The sequence below is a fragment of the Impatiens glandulifera genome, chromosome 5 (assembly GCF_907164915.1).
Source record: "Impatiens glandulifera chromosome 5, dImpGla2.1, whole genome shotgun sequence".
In the NCBI taxonomy this organism is placed as follows: Eukaryota; Viridiplantae; Streptophyta; class Magnoliopsida; order Ericales; family Balsaminaceae; genus Impatiens; species Impatiens glandulifera.
In genome coordinates this window covers 41,696,913-41,717,898 of record NC_061866.1, presented here as the reverse complement: position 1 = coordinate 41,717,898, position 20,986 = coordinate 41,696,913, and the positions used below count along the sequence as shown (strand labels likewise).

Genomic DNA, 20,986 nt, shown 5'->3' with positions numbered 1-20,986 from the left:
TAATAACTGTCATTTCAGGGGTCCCATTTTGTTTCTTTCTGACTTATTTACAGTCTTTTACGTCCTATATGATTTTGACTTTTGATTACAAAATATATTTCAATATTTGGTTTGATATTAACATAGACAAAATATTTAGTTTCATATTTTAATTAGGATATATTTTATTATTTTATAAATATATATGTTTAATTGATTATATATATATAATTTACTTATATATATTTATATTTTAAGAATAATTAAAATCCGGTCCAACCAGTGGTTTAACCGATCGAACCGGTTGAACCGAAGTTCGCTAAAAAAACAGGGTTGAAGACCGAAACGGTTTTCAAAACCTTGCATAATACTCACGAACTATACAATACTCGTGAGGAACTTTACAATACTCGTGAGGAGTAGTACATATTACTCGTGAAGAGTAATACATTTTTTCCCTTACACAAAGTCCTCATAATCATCTCGTCGCTTCTAGGTCACTAAGAAATAATTAAATCAACTAACTATAACATAAAATGCACATTAACATACCCATTTGAGAATGCGATGGTTGTCTTTTTCAACCGTCGTTATGTTGAACAGAGAGTTGTGGGAATGAGAGAGAAAACGATATTAGTTGTTGATGTTGAATAGAGAGTTGTGGTTCTTCTTCAACAGTCGGAGAGTCGTGGGTCTTCTTCAACCACTGATGGTTGTTGATTCTGAACGGAGAGTTGTGGGGATAAGAAGAGGAATTAGGGTTTAGGGAGAGGGAGAGTCGTGGCTGCTGATGTTTTTTTTTTGTGAAAGACGACGTAGCGTCAATTAAATAAAAAGCCACAAAAAGGAAAGGAGTTATATGAGTTCAAAGAAAATCGTAAAAACAAACTGAATGAAGGACAAAAAGGAGAGATAAAAGATGACAAGTGAGAAATGAGAATTAAAGTGCAATGAAATTAGTAGTGATGGTGACTTTCTTATAAGAGATGTTCTAGTTTTGACAAATTAACCAATTATTCTCGCTTGTGGGAATACGCCTCCACGTTCGAATGAGGGAGTTGTCGATGATAATATTGTTCCAGACTGTATCCGCATTGTTACAGACTCCTAAGAAGGCTCTAGCGTTCCTCTCCATCCAAATGTGATAAACAATGTTGGCAAAGAAACACTTAAAGGTATTGGAGCTAAAGTAGTTTACATTGGTCTTTATGATGGCGAGGTTTTTAATGTCGGTCCATTCGTTAGGGAAGATGAGGAGGCTCATAGATGCGAAGAATTTGCGCTAAAGCAAGGAGGCGAAAGGGCAGTTCCCATGGAGGTGTTCAATGGACTCCTCATTTCCCAAGCAAATGAGGTAATTAGGATATGGGATGCTCATGTACTTCTTGATCTGATCATGGGTATTGAGTCTCTCGCGGAAGACAAACTATAAAATGAATTGGTGTCTGGGGATCACTTTGGTATATCACACTAAGTAGGACCATGGGACAACATCCCCATGATCACGAACACAATCCAAAGCAGACCCTGAGTCGAACCTGACATTATTCTCAACACTCCAAATACAACAATCTTCATGGTTATTCAGATGATAGGATTAGTCCTCAGAAGGCTGTTCCAATCGTCGCTTTTGACTTGTTGAACTATGGCTGTTGATGTTGAGTTGGAGAGTTTAGAGTTTTATAGGGACCAAGAGGGAGAAGATGGGGAGATGACTCGAAGGAATGAGGATTATTCTCGAGATTGGGGGTATAAGCCCATTAAGAGCATTATGGACATTTCATAGGCCTAAAAGGTCATTTTGACAAACATTATCTTGCGTGGGTCATTTTTCTAGTTTGACCCATTATTAGGTTCATTTAATTAAAATTCCCATAAATTTACGGCTTGTGATTATTTATCAATGTTATAACTAACTTACTAAGCTGATAAATAAATATATTTGTTTTATTTTGTTGAGATCGTGAGAAATATTAAATCTTCTTATATTTTTCTAGAAATAACATTTTAATTGCATAACTCCATGTACGAAGGTAGCTTAATAGTAAGAATCAGGTTAAAATAAAAAAGTTACGGGTTTAATTCTATCTACAATCGTTTTGAGTTTAAATGGGTCATGCCTGTAGAATGTCATGTTAGTTCTCATTTAATTAAAAAAAATGTTTTAATTACATACAAAATAAAAGCACAAAATTTATAGTGATTAAAGAATAATTTTTAATATATTAGGAAGGTTATTTTACCTGCCTCATTTTTTTAATATGTCAATAAGACAATAACTATATCTTGGACTATGATAAGAAATGAATTGGTGAAACTTCTATTTTCTATTATGCAGGAACTTACTTTTAAGAGAAAAAAAGTTTACATAATTATTTTAATATGATATGAGTATGTAATTTATTCTAATTTAGTCTACCACTTTGGTCTCGTAGATGAAAAAAAGCTTAAAAAAGAGATTTAATTAATGATATAGATTTAGAAGAGAATATTTGAATAAAAATGTGGTCAAGTGGTCTGGAGAGATCGAGAGAGAATGGGAGAGAGGTCGTAATCGAGAACGTGGAAAACTGGAAATGAGAGAAAATGGAGATGTACTATGAATCTCTATGCATTTTTCATCATTGCTTGCCTAACCGCTTAGCTCATCATTGTACAAAATCATAATAACTTATTGATATTGAAAAATAAATGTTTTTTTATTGATTTTCACAAAGGGCTTGAATCACATGATTTTTATCATTTATTTATTAAATAAAATAAACTATTCTTATTTAAATATTTTATTATTTTATTAAAAAGAATGGTATTTAGATAATATATACATAAAAATTCAATTTTCTCCAAATTATATTAAATTGAGTATTTACCTCTAAATAACACAAAACAAATGATTCTAAGCTTAAATAACCACAAACTTATAAGAAAATTATTATTTCAAAATATTAATTAAATATACTTTATTTAGTTCATTTTGATTAGGGATGTAAATGAACAATCTCGATTTAGTTACAAGTTCGTTTGAGCTCGATCGATAGTTTTAAACTCGTTTAAAAATGTAAAAATTTAAACGATTCTAGTTAGAACTTGTAGATATTTTGTTCGTCAGCTTGTGAGCACAACTAAATACATACGAGCCGAACTCAAGCTTGAAACTTCGGTTTGGCTCAACTCGTTTACAAATTAGCCGAACTCGAACCTGAAACTGTTCGACTTGGCTCGACTCGTTTACAACTCTAATTTTAATTATGGACAGGGGATCTATGTTAGGGCCTCATGTTGATTTCCCGAGACGTGACATGACCCTTAATATTTTATTTTTTCAAATTAATTCACTATTTTCTTATTTGATTTTTTTAGAATGAAAAAATTCACATTCATCCAATCATTTCATCAATAATTTCTCTTTTATTTTCTTAAGCACCCTTAAATATTTTTTAAGACTATCACAACTTTAATTCTTAGATCCGTTTCTAATCGTGAAGGTAGTTGTCCTTTGTAACACATATTTAAAATAAAAGTGGTCCATAAGTGAAGCAAATGTGAACTTTAAGAAATACATAACAAAAACATGAAAAATTGATCAAAGGCATTCATGAGTTAAAAAGAAATTAATTAATGAAATATTAATCAACATATAAGGTAATAAAAAAAAAATTGATTTTCATGTGAATTTATATGGGTAAGGAAATATTGGCCATTTGTAATCTTTTAAAAGAGTGGTTTCAATGTCTAAGTTCTTGTAGGTTAGGAATTCAAACAAAATAAATCAAATATAACCTCAAACATTTTTTCAAAATCATTACCAATTAATTTTTTATTTTTTTTTGTAAATAAAGGATTGAATTTCTTGTCAAATATTATTTCATCTAAGATCTCGTTTTTTAGATGGATGGAGTGTTATTTACGGTGGAATTTTACGAATAATATGTTCATGAAAAATGTTGTATTATGGTTAGTTGTTGTCGTATATGTCACGAGAAAGTTGAATTGACAAATCGTTTACTTTTGCATTGTCGAGTAGTGGCTAGTATCTGGAGTCTTTTGTAGAGTGTCAATGAGATTCATTGTGTGATGCACGAGTCTTTGAATAGTTGTTAAGAAATTTGGATTGATACGGTTAATATGACAGACCTACATATTATCATTCAAATTATTTTTAGTAGACTATCTAGTTGGAGAGAAATCGTAGAATTTTCAGCGATCGAAGTCGTCTAATGTGTATCATTTCATAATGTTATTATTATGATATTTTCTGGTATTCGTTTGGAAAACCGGTATAATCCGTTGGAAAGTTAATCGTTTTTTCGAATATTTACGAGTTCAATAACCTATTGAGTGATGTTTTTTTTTTTAAGTTATATTTTATTATTGTGCTTAAATGTTTTTCATAATTTTAAATATACATTGATCTTTTTTTTAAATTATGAATAAAAAAAGATTAGTTTTTTATTATCAAATATTTAAAGTTTAGGAAAATATGTGCCCATATATAAATATTCCAAGAGGTTATATATTATGGAAACATCAAGAAGTAAATGCATGATTCAACTATCCCCCACTACATTTATATATATTTTTTTTTATTAAATGAGGATTTGTCAAATTTCATAGCCAACAGTTTTATAACGAAAGGAGCAGGAAGTTGCACAAACCAACAGAAACAAAGACAGTAGAGAATTGTTTTTGGTGAGATTTTATTTAAGCACTAAATTAAACGTTGTTATGTATATGTTATTTAAATGGTTAATAACTAATGTGATCGGTGCGCTTATTCGTTAAAATTATTTTAACAACTTATAAAATTAGCCATTTTTTTAATTTTCAAATTATACATAATATATTAAAATTTAGAAGAAAAAAAAAAGAAAGAATGGATAAAATGAATTCTAGATATATTTGAAAAAGCAGTTAAGTTGACAGCACCCAATGTTAGATTGAAAATGGCTCCCTTCCTTTATTTGACCCATGTGTGCAATTGCAAATTTAATTGTGGCCCCATAAATAACAAGATGTGGATTAATTATAGTTGATTTGTATATGTATATATATGTATGTCACCTATATAAATAATGCCAATACATCCAAAACTTCTCTAAGTGGCCTAACTTCTATCCATAAAATACCCATTCTGTCCTTGAAGGTTTACACTCCAAACCCTACTTTTTCCTTATCCTTTTCACATTCAAAACTTTTGCTTTGGTCTTAGGAAGAAATATCCTACCCTCCCTCTTTTTAGTATTTAAGTTCACTATCCCTAACTTTGAAACAAAAAAAACAAAAGAAAGGTGATTTCCATTCCAATGGACTACCCTCTTTTCCATTCCTACCATCCTTCCCTTGATTCTTCCTCCCTACCCTTCAATGAAAACGACTCTGAAGAAATGCTTCTCTACGGGGTTCTTTCAGAGAAGTTGTCTGTCGACCCAACTTCCTCGGATCATGAAGTCAGTTCAAAGTCCGAGGAAGTTGTTAACAACTCCAAGTCGGAGAAGATCTACCGGGGTGTAAGGAGACGACCTTGGGGTAAATTTGCAGCGGAGATTCGTGATTCTACGAGGAACGGGATAAGAGTTTGGCTAGGAACGTTCGACACCGCGGAGGCCGCCGCACTAGCGTACGACCAGGCAGCCTTCGCGATGAGGGGTTTGAACGCCACCCTCAATTTCTCGGTGGAGACGGTTAGAGAGTCGTTGATGGAGATGAGGTGTATCGTGGAGGAGGAAGGTTCTCCGGTAGCAGCATTGAAGAAGAGACACTCGATGAGGAGGAACTCCGGGAAAAAGAGGAAAGAAAAAGAAGTAAAGGCGGAGGTGAATATAGTGGTGTTTGAGGATTTAGGATCAGCATATTTGGAAGAGCTCTTAAGCTCAAGTGAAATTCCAAACCCTTGGTAAGTGGTGGGTGAATCTAACAATAGATATTCAAGTCATTATTTACTTTCTACACCTTTTTTTTATTACATGCAAGTGTTTTTTTTTTCATTGTAATGGTTTTTGACATGGCAATGATATGTGTAATTAGGTGATAAATGTGGTTATGTAAATTTCCATACAAGTAAATATATTTTTGGGTTAAGAAAAATTGAAGACTATTATTATGGGGAAAATTAAATGAATAAATGGTCAATCATAATGCTTAGCTATTATGGTCCACCATCATGTGATGTACAAAATTAGTATTTTGTTTATGTTCAACGCAAAGAAACTTTGTACATTTTTAGAATAGATTAATGAAGAATTTCGATAAATATTTAATTGATTATATTAATATTTTAATTAGATTATATTAGCTAAATAACTTGTAACATTTTGATACTAAAATTATTATCTTAAACATATAAACCAAAAAGACATTTTACATCAATTATAATGTATCTATTTCTCAAAATAAATTAAGATAAATATATACATTCTCAAAATAATTTGACATTTATCTATTACCCATATTCATCTTTGAAAATATGATTAAAATAGTTATTTTTCGGTAGTTAGTGTATTTTTTTAAGGAGAATTATCATGACATGCCATAACCATATAATTTGTTTCTCGCTTTTATTCAAAAACGCTTCCAGATTAAATAAACTCGTGACTTTTTTTTTTCTTTCTTGCATTATGAGTTGGACAATATTTGTAATAAAAGTTGAGACAAACATAAATGATTTCCTATTGTTTTCAAATAAACATTGATCACAAAATCTGATACAAAGTTTATAAAAAGAAGAAGCAGCAGCTAATCAAAAACAGCAAGTTCTTGATAATCCTTACCAGCAATAGCCAAACCCATAACATCCTCCGGATTCAAATCCCCATCTCCTTCAAGAAACAAACTAACCAAATTCTTCGAAAATCCACTCACCAACGCCACCCCAATCTGCTTCCCAATCACCGGAGTAGACCTCGAACTTCTCAGATTCCAAAACACCATCTCCGGCACCTTCACATACCCTTTCTCCTTAAACTTCCTCTCTATAGCTTCATAACTAGTCTCCCACTTCTTTCCAGCAGATATCATCTGGTCATCCAGAATCTCTGAAGAACTCTCCTCAGCACTATCGAATTCCATGTCGCTAAAAACAAACACCCTCTTCACCATCTCTTCCTCCGATACTTTCCCAGCCACGGCTACCTCCAGCAGCCTATCGAACACAGCCTGAAAGTTTGTGTTCATTCCCCAGTCCATTGTTCTTACAAACTGAATCTTCTCCGCCAGTGAATCTCCCTCAATTGTATGGATTTGAGGATTTTCGCTAAAGGTTATCACTTTACCTTTCCATGGCTCTACGCTCAGTTCCGATACAAGAACGCCAAGAGCCACGCAGACTTCCATTGGGATTCCACTCATGCTTCCAGATACATCACAGATTGCGATGCAATTGCTTAGTTTACCTTTCTTCGCCATGTCATCCACCATTCTCTTCCATTGAAGCTCTGCAACTTCATCCCCATCTCCATTCTCCACTTCTTTCATTATCTCATGTGGGAGCAATGCACCTGCTGCAATCTTTGCTTTTCCACTCTTCACTTTCTCCAGATAATCATCGAATCTCTCTTTATCGTGCCTAATGAAATGGCGCTTGTAATTCTTCATTGCAACAGAGGGGACTCTGTTATACGGTAAAGAGTTCCATTGATTAGCACTCATGAATACTTCTGGTAATTCGGCTGCTTTGTGAAGAGGAGAAAGAACTTCCTTCCTTAATCTCTCTCTGATTCTGTAAGCATAGTGAGCTTCTTCCAGTTTTTCGTAAGATGGGTCTGAATTTCGAGGAAACAGTTTACGTGCAATGCTTTCGCAGATCAGGGTTGAGTTATCATACGATGAATCAATCGTTGGGCACCATTTTGGAGCAAGGCTAATCTTGTCAAGGTTTCCTGATTCCAGATTCTTCATATCGTTCTTCAAAAGCTCTGCAAATAGATCTGAGATTTGGTTGTGAAGGAATCGATAATCTCCATTCTGATTGTACATTTCAAGGGCTTTTCTCGCTTTGTTGATCTTTCTTTCCTTTCTCAAAACTCTGGCTTTTTCTTTCTCTTCCCTAATCTGTTCTTGGGTTTTCAGAATCTTCGTCTTCTTCTTCCTCTTCTTCTTTACATCCTCATCATCCGACTCCTCCGAATTCCAGTTCAACTCAGAATCTATCATCTGTTTCGATCTCTTTCCCTTCTCGATTTCCCTTACATCAGATCCATTCAATATCCGATACAGAATCTCAAGAAGATCCTTAAAATAACCAAAATCAGCTATAGCTTTAACATTACATGCAAGGGTCTTTGGATGTTTCTGATGTAACCAAATCGCCGCCGTATAGAATCCTTTCTTATCAGACTTTCCAGTGCCGCGAACGCCTCTTAGATTAAAGATAAGCTTGAGAGTAGTCAGTTGATTGTAAGACCAAGCCTCTTCCAGCCGTTTGATCAGATCATCGGATGGTGTGTCCGGAACAACATGGAAGAAGAAGTCCAGACATGGGTTTCCAGTCGACAGGAACGTCGGAGCTAGGTTTTCAGTCAGACCCATCTGGGTTAGATCAATTGATTCAGGATCAACGTCTTGATGATGATCACCGTCAAATCCAGTAGAGATCTCGTCATCAAGCTGGAGTTTATCGACGCTGATTTGGATGATTGACGGCGGTGACGGCGGCGGCGGGAGGTTGCCGATTTCAGGGGGACCTAGAAGTAACGTCATTTCCTAAGATCGATGGAAAGACAAGAGACGAGAAATCTATATATATAATGATACTTAATTTTTAAAGTGTTCGGATTACCGGGTTGAGAGCTGTGGTTAATTTGGATACTTGGATCGGATTGTGGGTTGACCCGTTTTTAAATTTAAAACGATTAAAAATAAAATTAAAAATGCTAGAGGTATGTTTCGAACTTGCAACCTAACAAAACAAATACAACTCTTTAACCAACTAGGCTACAAACACTTTATATTTTAAATTCAACACTAAATTTGATAAACGCGGGACGTTTTAATATTAATATAAGTTCAACTTTTTAACTAACTAATCTATATATATATAATGATGCTTAATTTTTAAAGTGTCCGGATTGCCGGGTCGAGAGCTGTGGTTAATTTGGATACTTGGGTCGGATTGTGGGTTGACCCGTTTTTAAATTTAAAACGGTTAAAAATAAAATTAAAAATGCTAGAGGTATGTTTCGAACTTGCAACCTAACAAAACAAGTACAACTCTTTAACCAACTAGGCTACAAAGACTTTATATTTTAAATTCAACACCAAATTTGATAAACGCGGGACGTTTTAATATTAATATAAGTTCAACTTTTTAACTAACTAATATATAATGATGTTGAGTAAATGGATACTTGGTTCGGATTGTGGGTTGACCCACCCATAAATTTAAAACGGTTAAAAATAAAATAAAAAAGGTTATCTGTAATTTTTTTCACGGCTTTTTATATTATTACTCGTGCATTTGCACGGGCTAAATGCTAGTATAAATAGAAATGGAAATAACTTGAAATAGAACCCTCAACTTATAGAAAATATCAATTGAGCCCCTAAATATTTGAAATGTTTTTCATATTAATGAAATAAATCATTCTATTCATATTAAATCTTTATTCATTTTTATTTGAAAATAAAAAACGGTTCATTGGGATTTAAAAATTGCATCCCAGCTTGTTTTAGATTATTGGATTTTTTTTTAATGAAATAAAAAATGTTTCTAATAAAATATAATCTTGTTGGTATATAAAATATTTTTTATTTGATAATATTATTTATACAAATAAATAATAATTTTGAATTTTAATTTATTTATGACTTTCTATAGAATTAATGAATTATTAAAATAATTTAATAACAAAATTGTTTATTTTATGATTCATTAAAAATAGAGGGAAAATTACCTATATTATAAGACTAAACCGTAATATATCGAAAATATAAAATTTTAAGTTATACCAAACAAAGAGTAAAGTATAATAGCGATACCGAAATTATTTATACGGTAAAAGTATGAGATTTTCAAAATTTTAGTAAATTGAGATATACCGAAATAGTATTTATAAATTAATATATATATATAATATTTATTTATAAATATTAATTTAATTATAAAAACATAATTTTTAAAAATAAAATATAATTATATTATAATATTATTCAATATATGTCATCTTTAAACGATAAGATTGAAAAATGATCCAACCCAACTTTCAATCTTTTAAAGCTGTGGAAATAAGTGAAAATAAGTACATAATCCTTTCAATTATTGTCAATGCTATTTTTGCAATCTCATTTTCAAACGATTGATATTGAGTCTAATTTTAGTTTGAATAAAAAATAGTTGATCTTTGTAGGGACAATTTAAGTCTTAAAATGATAGAGACATTAGTGTGCACAAATAATTTGGCTAAAAAGGAGATTAATTTAATTTAGAAAAAAATCATACATTTGATGAACTCGGAGTTTAATAAAAATGAACAAAAATTAAAAGGAATTGGATATTTTTATTAATTAAGTATAAATTAACTAATATTTATTATTATTATTATTATCTAATATAAATTGTATTATCAATTTTAAAAATAAATTGTATATATAAATGTGATTTGAAAGATCGTTATGAATCTCCCTTTCTCGTATTAGCTTTAGTATAACTTAAAAACTATACTTATATTTATTCTGAATCATTTCAATTCTGGTACAAAATTTAATTTTTAATATTGATTAGTTTTTCAAAAATGTTAGATTTTTAAAATATATTTTATTTTATGTTAAATATTTTTATTTTGTGTAACGTTTAGTAATAACTATATTAAATTAATTGTTTTTGTTTAAGTTATTATTTTTTTTAAGTAGGAAAGGCATAATAATGATACCGTATCGAAGTTAAAGTATATCGAAATCAAGGTAAGATAAATATATGAATTTTTTATACCGAAACTTTCGATAATGTATAAGATATGAATAAAAAAATTAAGGTATATACCTTAACAATCCACCCTAATTAAAAATGGTTGTACTAAAACAAATCTATATATATAATGATGCTTAATTTTTAAAGTGTCCGGATTGCCGGGTCGAGAGCTGTGGTTAGTTAATTTGGATATTTATGTTAGAGTAAATGGATACTTGAATCGGATTGTGGGTTGACCCGCCCATAAACTTAAAACGGTTAAAAATAAATTTAAAAATGTTATTTATAGGTTTCGAACTTGCAACCTAACAAAACAAATACAACCCTTTAACCAACTAAGCTAACAACTCTTTATATTTAAGATTCAACACCAAATTTGATGAACGCGAGACATTTTAATAATAAAAGTTCAAATTTTTAACTAACTAATATATATATATATAATGATGCTTAATTTTTAAAGTGTCCGGATTGCCTGGTCGAGAGTTGTGGTTAATATGGATATTTATGTGAGAGTAAATTGATACTTTGGTCAGATTGTGGGTTGACCCGCCCATAAACTTAAAACGGTTAAAAATAAATTTAAAAATGTTATTTGTAGGTTTCGAACTTGCAACCTAACAAAATAAGTACAACGTTTAACCAAATGTGATTGACATGTGGTTTGTCAAGGGATAATAGACCGGTATCATTTGAAAGTGGTTAAAAAATATGAATCAAAGATTTAATTGACCAAAGTGTGAGGTTACGATGCTAATTATTAAAAAATATGAATCATATATTTGATTGACAAAGTGAAAGTGTAAAGTCACGAAATGATATTCATTCGGAAAAAATATGTGATGAAACATGTGAGAAAATAAGTTGTTTTATCAAAGTGAATAAAATGTGTAATGATAGCGTTATATTTTTATTTTAATAATTTTAAACATTGAATAAATATTATTATAATTTATTTTATTTTTATCTTTATTCGTGTGTATCGTAAGGAAATTTTGCTAGTTATATATAAAACTCTTTAAACACAAATAAATAGAAGACATAATAGGGCGTTTGGTTTAAACAAATACATTATTGAGATTCTTAAATGCGGAGAATAATAATAGATATAATTAGTAGAAGTGTGATTTTTAATTAGGATTCATTAGATATTTTTTTATAACGAACTATTATTAATACCTTATCTCATTCTTTTTTACTATATATTCTATTTAATTAAAAATATAAAATTTTATTATTATTTTTGTCATAATTTAAAATTATTAAAAAAATTTGAGTATGTCATCATTTAATAAAAAAATAAAAATATAAACATCTAATGTTAATTAATCATACTATGATTAACTAGCTAGTAACATTTAAAAAATATTACACAAAAAGAGTTGGATTGTCCTCAATCTTTTGCATTACTTAACAAAATATTTCAGATGGCTTTTAGAATTATTGGAATTGACATTTCAATTTGAAATTAAATTATAATTATATTAAAAAAATTATAAAATTATAAAATTGTAATTTAATTTTAATTTATATGTTTGAAAAAATATATAATAAAAATAATTTGAATATATATTATCTATATTTATTAAGAAATTTGGTTGACACAAACTATTATTATAGATTTTTGTGAAGTGGTTTATGTCTAAAAGTCGTTTCCCTCTTAAAAACAAAAAATAAAAATAAATTAATGGAGAGTGACATGTTAATTTCTAAATAAAAAATAAATAAATAATATCAGTACAAAATGTTAACATTTTAAGTTAAATAAAAAATATCAGTATAAAATTAAAAATATAAAAAACACGTTAGTTTGTATTATATTAGTATTGTAACTGTAATTTTAATTTTAAATTGTCAATCAAACTTCAGAATTGAAATTACACCCCTAATTTTATAATCAAACACACAAGTGATTAACAATAACAAAAAAAAAAATAGATAAGATTTTAAATATTAAATATATTAATAGTAGACCAATACATTACAAAGTAATCTTATTTATACTTTGAATATAAAATTTTGCATAATATATAAGAGTATAATTTGTTTTTCTAACAGTTTCTATTAAAATATTTTTAATGAAAATAAAAATTAATGTAAAGTCAAACAAGCATAACCATTCGATTCGATGATTGGAATAGTGGTAGTTGGATTAAATAATTGATGAATAGTTTTACGGTTTAATTTCTAACTACATATCCCTTCATTATAATTTCTTTCTACCTATCGTCTTATCATTTCTCATTTTAGAATTCTAATTTTTTTCCTTACATTTATGAATGATTTTTGTGAGCGTTATTCGAATTATTGACTCAATTAGATCTCTTAGAACCCGGTTATTGAGATTCAAGTATTTTTGTCTTACCCCAACAAGGTAATCCAGTGGTAAAAGTTGGCTTAATAGACCAAAAGATTATAGGTTCGATTCCATTTGAAAGCACTTTAGTTTAAGTGGAAGATCATAGTTGTGGGGTGTCATTCTAGTTCTCCTTTAATTCAAAAAAAGAAAGTATTTTTGTCTAGTTCGTTATTGTAGTGAATTTTTTATACTAAAACTATTGCAAGTTCCTTTATACCAAACATGGTAAAGACAAGAAGAAACACAATTTTTTTTTTTTCAAAAACCAAAACCTTAATTACTTTACCAAAGTTATTGTATTTTAATAAACTATTTTGATGATCAATTGAATAATACAAACATAAATTATATTTTTAAGATAAAAATAAAAGAGTAAACTTAAAAATAATATAAAAATATTTATGTATGGTTTAAAATAGTACAATTAAGTAACCATTTATTTTAAATTTATCTGCATCCAAATTAAGAAATTTGAAAAATAAAATTTCATTTGTATCTTGTACAAATACATTGAATATAATTGTTTGTAATTTATTTTTTCTGAAGATCCACATATGTTTTCAATGAGGATGTCATTATATAAAATATTAAGAGTTGTTATACCTAGTTAAATGAGTCTTTTAGATTTTCAAACATCTAATAATTAAACAATCTGAAAACTTTGGTAACAATGTCATCATTGTCATCATGTATGAATAATGAAGAAAAACAGAAAAATTAGACGGAAGAATCAAGGATCAAAGAGCATATTGGGGAAGTTAAAGAAAACCAGCAAGGAAAAAGTACAGATGAAGAAATCAAGAAAAATCAGAGAAGGATGAAAGTAATGACGTAAAGGAAGAAAGCAAGGTAGAATCAGATAATGAAGAAATCAATGAAATTGATGAAACATGGGATTCTGAAGAAGATAAACTTAAATGCAAGGAAGAGGAAGATGCAAAAGATGAAAGCAATGATACAACAAAGGAGAAGGAAACTAAGGTTGTTGATCCTCAAACACGGAAAACTAATACAGAGAAAAGTAGTGACAAAAACCTAAAAAAGAATACATTTTATTTTATTAGTACGAGTTCATATAGAGGAAGATTAAATAATAAGAGCAGACAAACATTATCATCTACTTCAATTCAATCTCCCTTCATGAAGAATGTGAGAAGATAGAGACGTGGAAGAAAGCAATATGGTCAAAAAGCGGATATGGATCGAGACAACATAGGTTGGGATATCTAGATTGTAGTCTTTGTTTATTTTAATTTGTATTTTGTAATGTAATTTGACTGCCACCATTAAGAAACTTTTGGGTCTTTTGTTTGTCATCTTACAATCAAAACTAAGGTTTTTTAGTTTTAATTATTGATCCTTCCCATTTTTGGGCTTTTTAATGAAATGGTGTTAAACCGTTTTCTAAAAAATAATGAAATAATCATATATAAAAGTTCATTATTATTTCAAGTATGTTTCATTATATATGAAGGATAAAAAATATAAAGCACTAGAAATTAGATATTTAGTCTTGTCCTTCATGTATTTTATTGTTAGACTCTTTCCTTTGCTTTAAATCTAAAAGGAAACTCTCTCCCTTTATGCAGGATTTCTTGGGAGATGGAGCACTTGGTTGCTTTGTTGGCGTGTTTCCACGATCCTTGTAACTTTTGGTGAAACTTGAATCACCATAGTTGTCGTCATCTCCGTTCACAAAGTTAACATCAAAGATTGACTTTGTTTTTAACTCATCTAGCGTTTCATCATGTTCTAGTGACTCTTCAATGTCATGAGTATACTTTGGTGATGGAGCGTGCTTTGGTAAGTGAGCCCTCCCATGGACTTTGGTGATGGAGCATGAATAACATGCTTTATTGACCCTTCAATGTCATGAGTATACTTTGGTTATTAAGCGTGCTTTGGTGAGTCATCCCTCCCATGAGTAGTGTTTGGTGATGGAGCATGCTTTGGTGAGTTAATCCTCCCATGAGTAGGCTTTGGTGATGGAGCATAAATAGCATGATTTATCGACCCATCAATGTCATGAGTATACTTTGGTGATGGAGCGTGCTTTGGTGAGTGAGCCCTCCCATGAGTAGTCTTTGGTGATGGAGCATCAATAGCATGTTTTATCAACCTTTTAATATCTGGAGTAGCCTTTGGTGATGGAGCCTTCCCACGAGTAAGCTTTGGTGATGGAGCCTTTCCATGACAATTATCCTTGATATTTTTATCATCAATTAGAATTGACGATTCATCATCATAGTCAATATCATATGGTGATTCATCCATTGAGGTAACATCATTGATTAGAAGAAGCTAATCAATCCTCATTACTAAGGAGATCTCTTGCATATGAGTAACTCGAAAGGTAGATGGTGGTAAGGCAAAGAAAAAGAAGAATTTTCTTAGCACTCAACTTTGATTTGAATTAATTCTCAAATAGTTGGATGTTTGATGGAAAACTTCGTTCATGAAACCTCTTTATATAGGGAGAGTTTTGGTCTTTTTACTCCATGATGGTTTAGCCTTTGCATTATCTTCATCTATGCAAGCGAATTACTATTAAAGCTAGGCAAATCTTTACATTTATTTTGAGAAATAAGCATTTATAGAATGTTGTCCCCTCAACCTATTGAAGAGAGACTATATACACCTTTATTAGCAAGACCTCCCCAATAGACCTCTCATTAATTACAACATAACCTATTTTATCTTCTTCCTCGGGTTAGAGGGACTTTATATATGTTTTCAACCCACTTTAGATCTAAAGAATTACTTTTAGAAAAGTTTACTTACAAACTTTACCCATTTCGTATTGATCTTCCCAATTGAATGGTATAAAATGAAAAGTGACCCCTTTTCAAGATAAAATGTTAAACTTTGTAATATATGTTCTAAATAAGTTTTAGTCATAACTCTTAGAATTATGTTAAACCACTTTCTTCATATCAAACAATGCATTATCGACAATTGGTTTATTCACATATTTTTTTAAGATTGTTTTTTCTTAAAAACATTATTTTAATGAAAATGAAATGACAATTAATGAAAATTCAAGCAAGCATAACCATTGGATGAATGAATTAGTGGTCGTTGGATTAAAGAATTGATGAATGGTTTTATGGTATAATTTTCAACTATATATCCCTTCACTCTAATTTATTTCCACACATAATCTTATCATTTTCCACTTTAGAATTCTAAAAGTTTTCCTTACCTTTGTGAATGTGTTCTTTGTGAGTGTTCTTCGAGTTTTTGACTCGATTAGTTCTCTTAAAACCCGATTATTTTGATTCAAGTATTTTTTTCTTACCCCACCAAAGTAGCCCAGTGGTAAAAGTTGGCTTAAGAGACCAAAAGATCATGGGTTCGATTCCATTTGAAAACACTTTGAGTTTAAGCGAGAGCCATGGCCATGTGGTGTCATTCTAGTTCTCCTTTAATCTACTCCAAAAAAAATGTATTTTTGTCTAGTTCGTTGTTGTAGTGATTTTTCTATGCTAAACTATTGCAGGTCCCGTTGTACCCATGAAACATGGTAAAGACAAGAAGATATACATATCTTTTGTCAAAAATCGAAATCTTAATTACTGTAACAAATCTAAATATATAATGATGCTTAATTTTATAAGTGTCTAGATTGCAAGGTCGAGAGTTGTGATTAATTTGGATATATATAAGAGTAAATTGATATTTGGGTCGGATTCTGGGTTAACCCGCCCATAAACTTAAAACGTTTAAAAATAAAACGAAAAATTCAATAGGTATGTTTAGAACTCCCAACCTAACAAAATAAGTATAACTCTTTAACCAATTAGGCTAATAACACTTTATATTTTAAATTCTAACATCAAATTTATTGAACACAAGACGTTGTAACAATATATTTTTATCCGTGTTCATTTCACGGAGATCTTAGTTTATTGTATTTTAATAAACTATTTTGATGATCAATTGAATAATATATACATAAATTATATTTTTAAGATAAAAATAAATGAGTTAACTTAAAAATAATATAAAAATATTTATATATGTTTTAAAATAGGACAATTAAGTAACCATTTATTTTAAATGTATCTGCATCAAAAATAAGAGATTTGAAAAATAAAATTTCATTTTTGTTTGTATCTTGTACAACTACATTGAATATAATTTTGTAATTTATTTTTTTGAAGATTCACATATGTTTTCAATGAGGATGTCATTATTTTTTTGAAGAGTTGTTATACTTAGTTAAATGAGTCTTTTTGATTTTCAAACATCTAATAATTAAATAATCTGAAAATTTTGGTAACAATGTCATCATGTATGAATAATAATGAAAGCACAATATATAAAAGTTCATTCTTATTTCAAGTATGTTTCATTATATATATAGTGAAGGATAAAAAATTTTAAGCACTAGGAATTAGATATTTAGTCTTGTCCTTCATGTATTTTATTTTTAGACTCTTTCTTTTGCTTTAAACCTCAAAGGAAACTCTCTCCCTCTATGAAGGATTTCTTGGGAGATGGAGCACTTGGTTGCTTTGTTGGCGCGTTTCCACGATTCTTGTAACGTTGGGTGAAACTTGAATCACCATAGTTGTCTTCATCTCTGTTCACATAGTTAACATCAAAGATTGACTTTGATTTTAACTCGTCTGGCATTTCATCAAGTTCTAGTGACTCTTCAATGTCATGAGTATACTTTGGTGATGGAGCGTGCTTTGGTGAGTGAGCGCTCCTATGTGTAGGCTTTGGTGATGGAGCATCAATAGCATGCTTTATCGACCCTTCAATTTCATGAGTATACTTTGTAGATGGAGCGTGCTTTGGTGAGTGAGCCCACCCATGAGTAGGGTTTGGTGATGGAGCGTGCTTTGGTGAGTGAGCATTCCCATGAGTAGACTTTGGTGATGGAGCATAAATAGCATGCTTTATCGACCCATCAATGTTATGAGTATACTTAGGAGATGGAGCGTGCTTTGGTGAGTGAGCCCTCCCATGAGTAGGCTTTGGTGATGGAGCATCAATAGCATGCTTTATCGACCCTATAATATCTGGAGTAGCTTTTGGTGATGGAGCCTTCCCACGAGTAGGCTTTGGTGATGGAGCCTTTCCATGACGATTATCTATACTGTTTTTATCATCAATTAGAATTGACGATTTGTCATCATCATAGTCAATATCATATGGTGATTCATCCATTGAGCTAACATCATTGTTCTCATAAGAATCTAACCAATCCTCGTTACTAAGGAGATCTCTTGCATATGAGTAACTCGATAGGAAGATGGTGGTAAGGTAAAGAAAAAGAAGAATTTTCTTAGCACTCATCTTTGATTTGAATTAGTTCTCAAATAGTTGGATGTTTGATGGAAAACTTCGTTCATGAACCTTCTTTTTATAGGGAGAGTTTTGGTCTTTCTATTTCATAATGGTTTAGCTTTTGCATTATCTTCATCTATTTAAGGGAATTACTATTAAATCTAGGCAAATCTTTAAATTTATTTTGAGATATAAGCATTTATAGCATGTTGTTCCCTCAACATATTGAAGAGAGACTATATACACCTTTACTAGCAAGACCTCCCCAATAGACCTCTCATTAATTACAACATAACCTATTTTATCTTTTTCCCCGGGTTATAAAGACTTTATATATGTTTTCAACCCACTTTAGATCTAATGTTTTACTTTTTGAAAAGTTTACTTCCAAACTTTACCCATTTTGTATTGATCTTCCCAATTGAATGGCATAAAATGAAATGTTACCCCTTTTCAAGATAAAATGTTAAACTTTGTAATATATGTTCTAAATAAGTTTTAGTCATAACTCTTAGAATTATGTTAAAACACTTTCTTCATATCAAACAATGCATTATCGACAATTGGTTTATTCACATATTTTTTTTAAAATGGTTATTTTACTAAAAATATTATCTTAATGAAAATGAAATGACAATTAATGATAAGTCAAACAAGCATAACCATTGTATGAATGAATTAGTGGTCGTTGGATTAAAGAACTGATGAATGGTTTTACGGTTTAATTTCCAACTATATATCCCTTCACTCTAATTTCTTTCCACACATCATCTTATCATTTCTCAATTTAGAATTCTAAAATTTTTCCTTACCTTTGTGAATGTGTTCTTTGTGAGCGTTCTTCGAGTTCTTGACTCGATTAGTTCTCTTAAAACCCGGTTATTGTGATTCAAATATTTTTTTTCTTACTCCGTCAAGGTAGCCTAGTGGTAAGAGTTGGCTTAAGAGACCAAAAGACCATGGGTTCAATTCCATTTGAAAACACTTTGAGTTTAAGCGGGAGGCCATGGCCGAGGGTGTTATTCTAGTTCTCCTTTAATCCCCTTCAAAAAAGTGTATTTTTGTCTAGTTTGTTGTTGTAGTGATTTTTCTATGCAAACAATTGCAGGTTCTGTTGTACCCATGAAACATGGTAAAGACAAGAAGAAATAACAATTCTTTTGTCAAAAATCGAAATCTTAATTACTTTACCAAATCTACATATATATAATGATGCTTAATTTTGTAAGTGTCTAGATTGCAAGGTCGAGAGTTGTGATTAATTTGGATATATATAAGAGTAAATGGATATTTGAGTCGGATTCTGGGTTAACCCGCCCATAAATTAAAACGTTTAAAAATAAAACGAAAAATTCTATAGGTATGTTTAGAACTCACAACCTAAGAAAAACAAATATAACTCTTTAACCAATTGGGCTAATAACACTTTATATTTTAAATTCAACACCAAATTTTTTGAACGCGAGACGTTGTAAGAATATATTTTTATCCGTGTCCATTGCACGAAGATCTTCCTAGTTTATTATAGTTTAATAAACTATTTTGATGATCAATTGAATAATATATACATAAATTATATTTTTGAGATAAAAATAAAATAATTAACTTGAAAATAATATAAAAATATTTTTATATGTATTAAAATAGTACAATTAAGTAACCATTTATTTTAAATGTATCTGCATCAAAATAAGAAATTTTAAAAATTAAATTTCATTTTTGTTTGTATCTTGTACAACTGCATTAAATATAATTTTGTAATTTATTTTTTTGAAGATTCACATATGTTTTCAATGAGGATGTCATTATATAAAAGATTAAGAGTTGTTATACCTAGTTAAATGAGTCTTTTAGATTTTCAAATATCTAATAATTAAATAATCTGAAAATTTTGGTAACAATGTCATCATGTATGAATAATAATGAAAGCACAATATATAAAAGTTGATTATTATTTCAAGTATGTTTCATTATATATATAGTGAAGGATAAAAAATTTTAAGCACTAGGAATTAGATATTTAGTCTTGTCCTTCATGTATTTTATTTTTAGACTCTTTCTTTTGCTTTAAACCTCAAAGGAAACTCTCTCCCTCTATGAAGGATTTCTTGGGAGATGGAGCACTTGGTTGCTTTGTTGGCGCGTTTCCACGATTCTTGTAACGTTGGGTGAAACTTGAATCACCGTAGTTGTCTTCATCTCGGTTCACATAGTTAACATAAAAGATTGACTTTGATTTTAACTCGTCTAGCATTTCATCAAGTTCTAGTGACTCTTCAATGTCATGAGTATACTTTGGTGATGGAGCGTGCTTTGGTGAGTGAGCGCTCCCATGTGTAGGCTTTGATGATGGAGCATCAATAGCATGCTTTATCGACCCTTCAACTTCATGAGTGTACATTAGAGATTGAGCGTGCTTTAGTGAGTGAGCCCTCCCATGAGTAGGGTTT

General features: G+C 30.4%; 2 protein-coding genes across 2 annotated transcripts; one reads left to right on the top strand and one right to left on the bottom strand.

The window, feature by feature from the left end:
• Positions 1–4,886: 4,886 nt before the first annotated feature.
• On the top strand, positions 4,887–6,231 carry LOC124938205 (ethylene-responsive transcription factor 1B-like). Its single transcript, XM_047478603.1, has one exon. The coding sequence runs from the start codon at positions 5,283–5,285 to the stop codon at positions 5,874–5,876; it is 594 nt and encodes a 197-aa protein (XP_047334559.1). The 5' UTR covers positions 4,887–5,282; the 3' UTR covers positions 5,877–6,231.
• Positions 6,232–6,625: 394 nt separating this feature from the next.
• LOC124938204 lies at positions 6,626–8,679 on the bottom strand. The gene has a single exon (XM_047478602.1). The coding sequence runs from the start codon at positions 8,671–8,673 to the stop codon at positions 6,712–6,714; it is 1,962 nt and encodes a 653-aa protein (XP_047334558.1). The 5' UTR covers positions 8,674–8,679; the 3' UTR covers positions 6,626–6,711.
• Positions 8,680–20,986: the final 12,307 nt, after the last annotated feature.

Bases quoted from the DNA above. Each gene is read 5' to 3' on its own strand.
- LOC124938205 (XM_047478603.1), top strand. From the start codon at position 5,283: ATGGACTACCCTCTTTTCCATTCCTACCATCCTTCCCTTGATTCTTCC.
- LOC124938204 (XM_047478602.1), bottom strand. From the start codon at position 8,673: ATGACGTTACTTCTAGGTCCCCCTGAAATCGGCAACCTCCCGCCGCCG.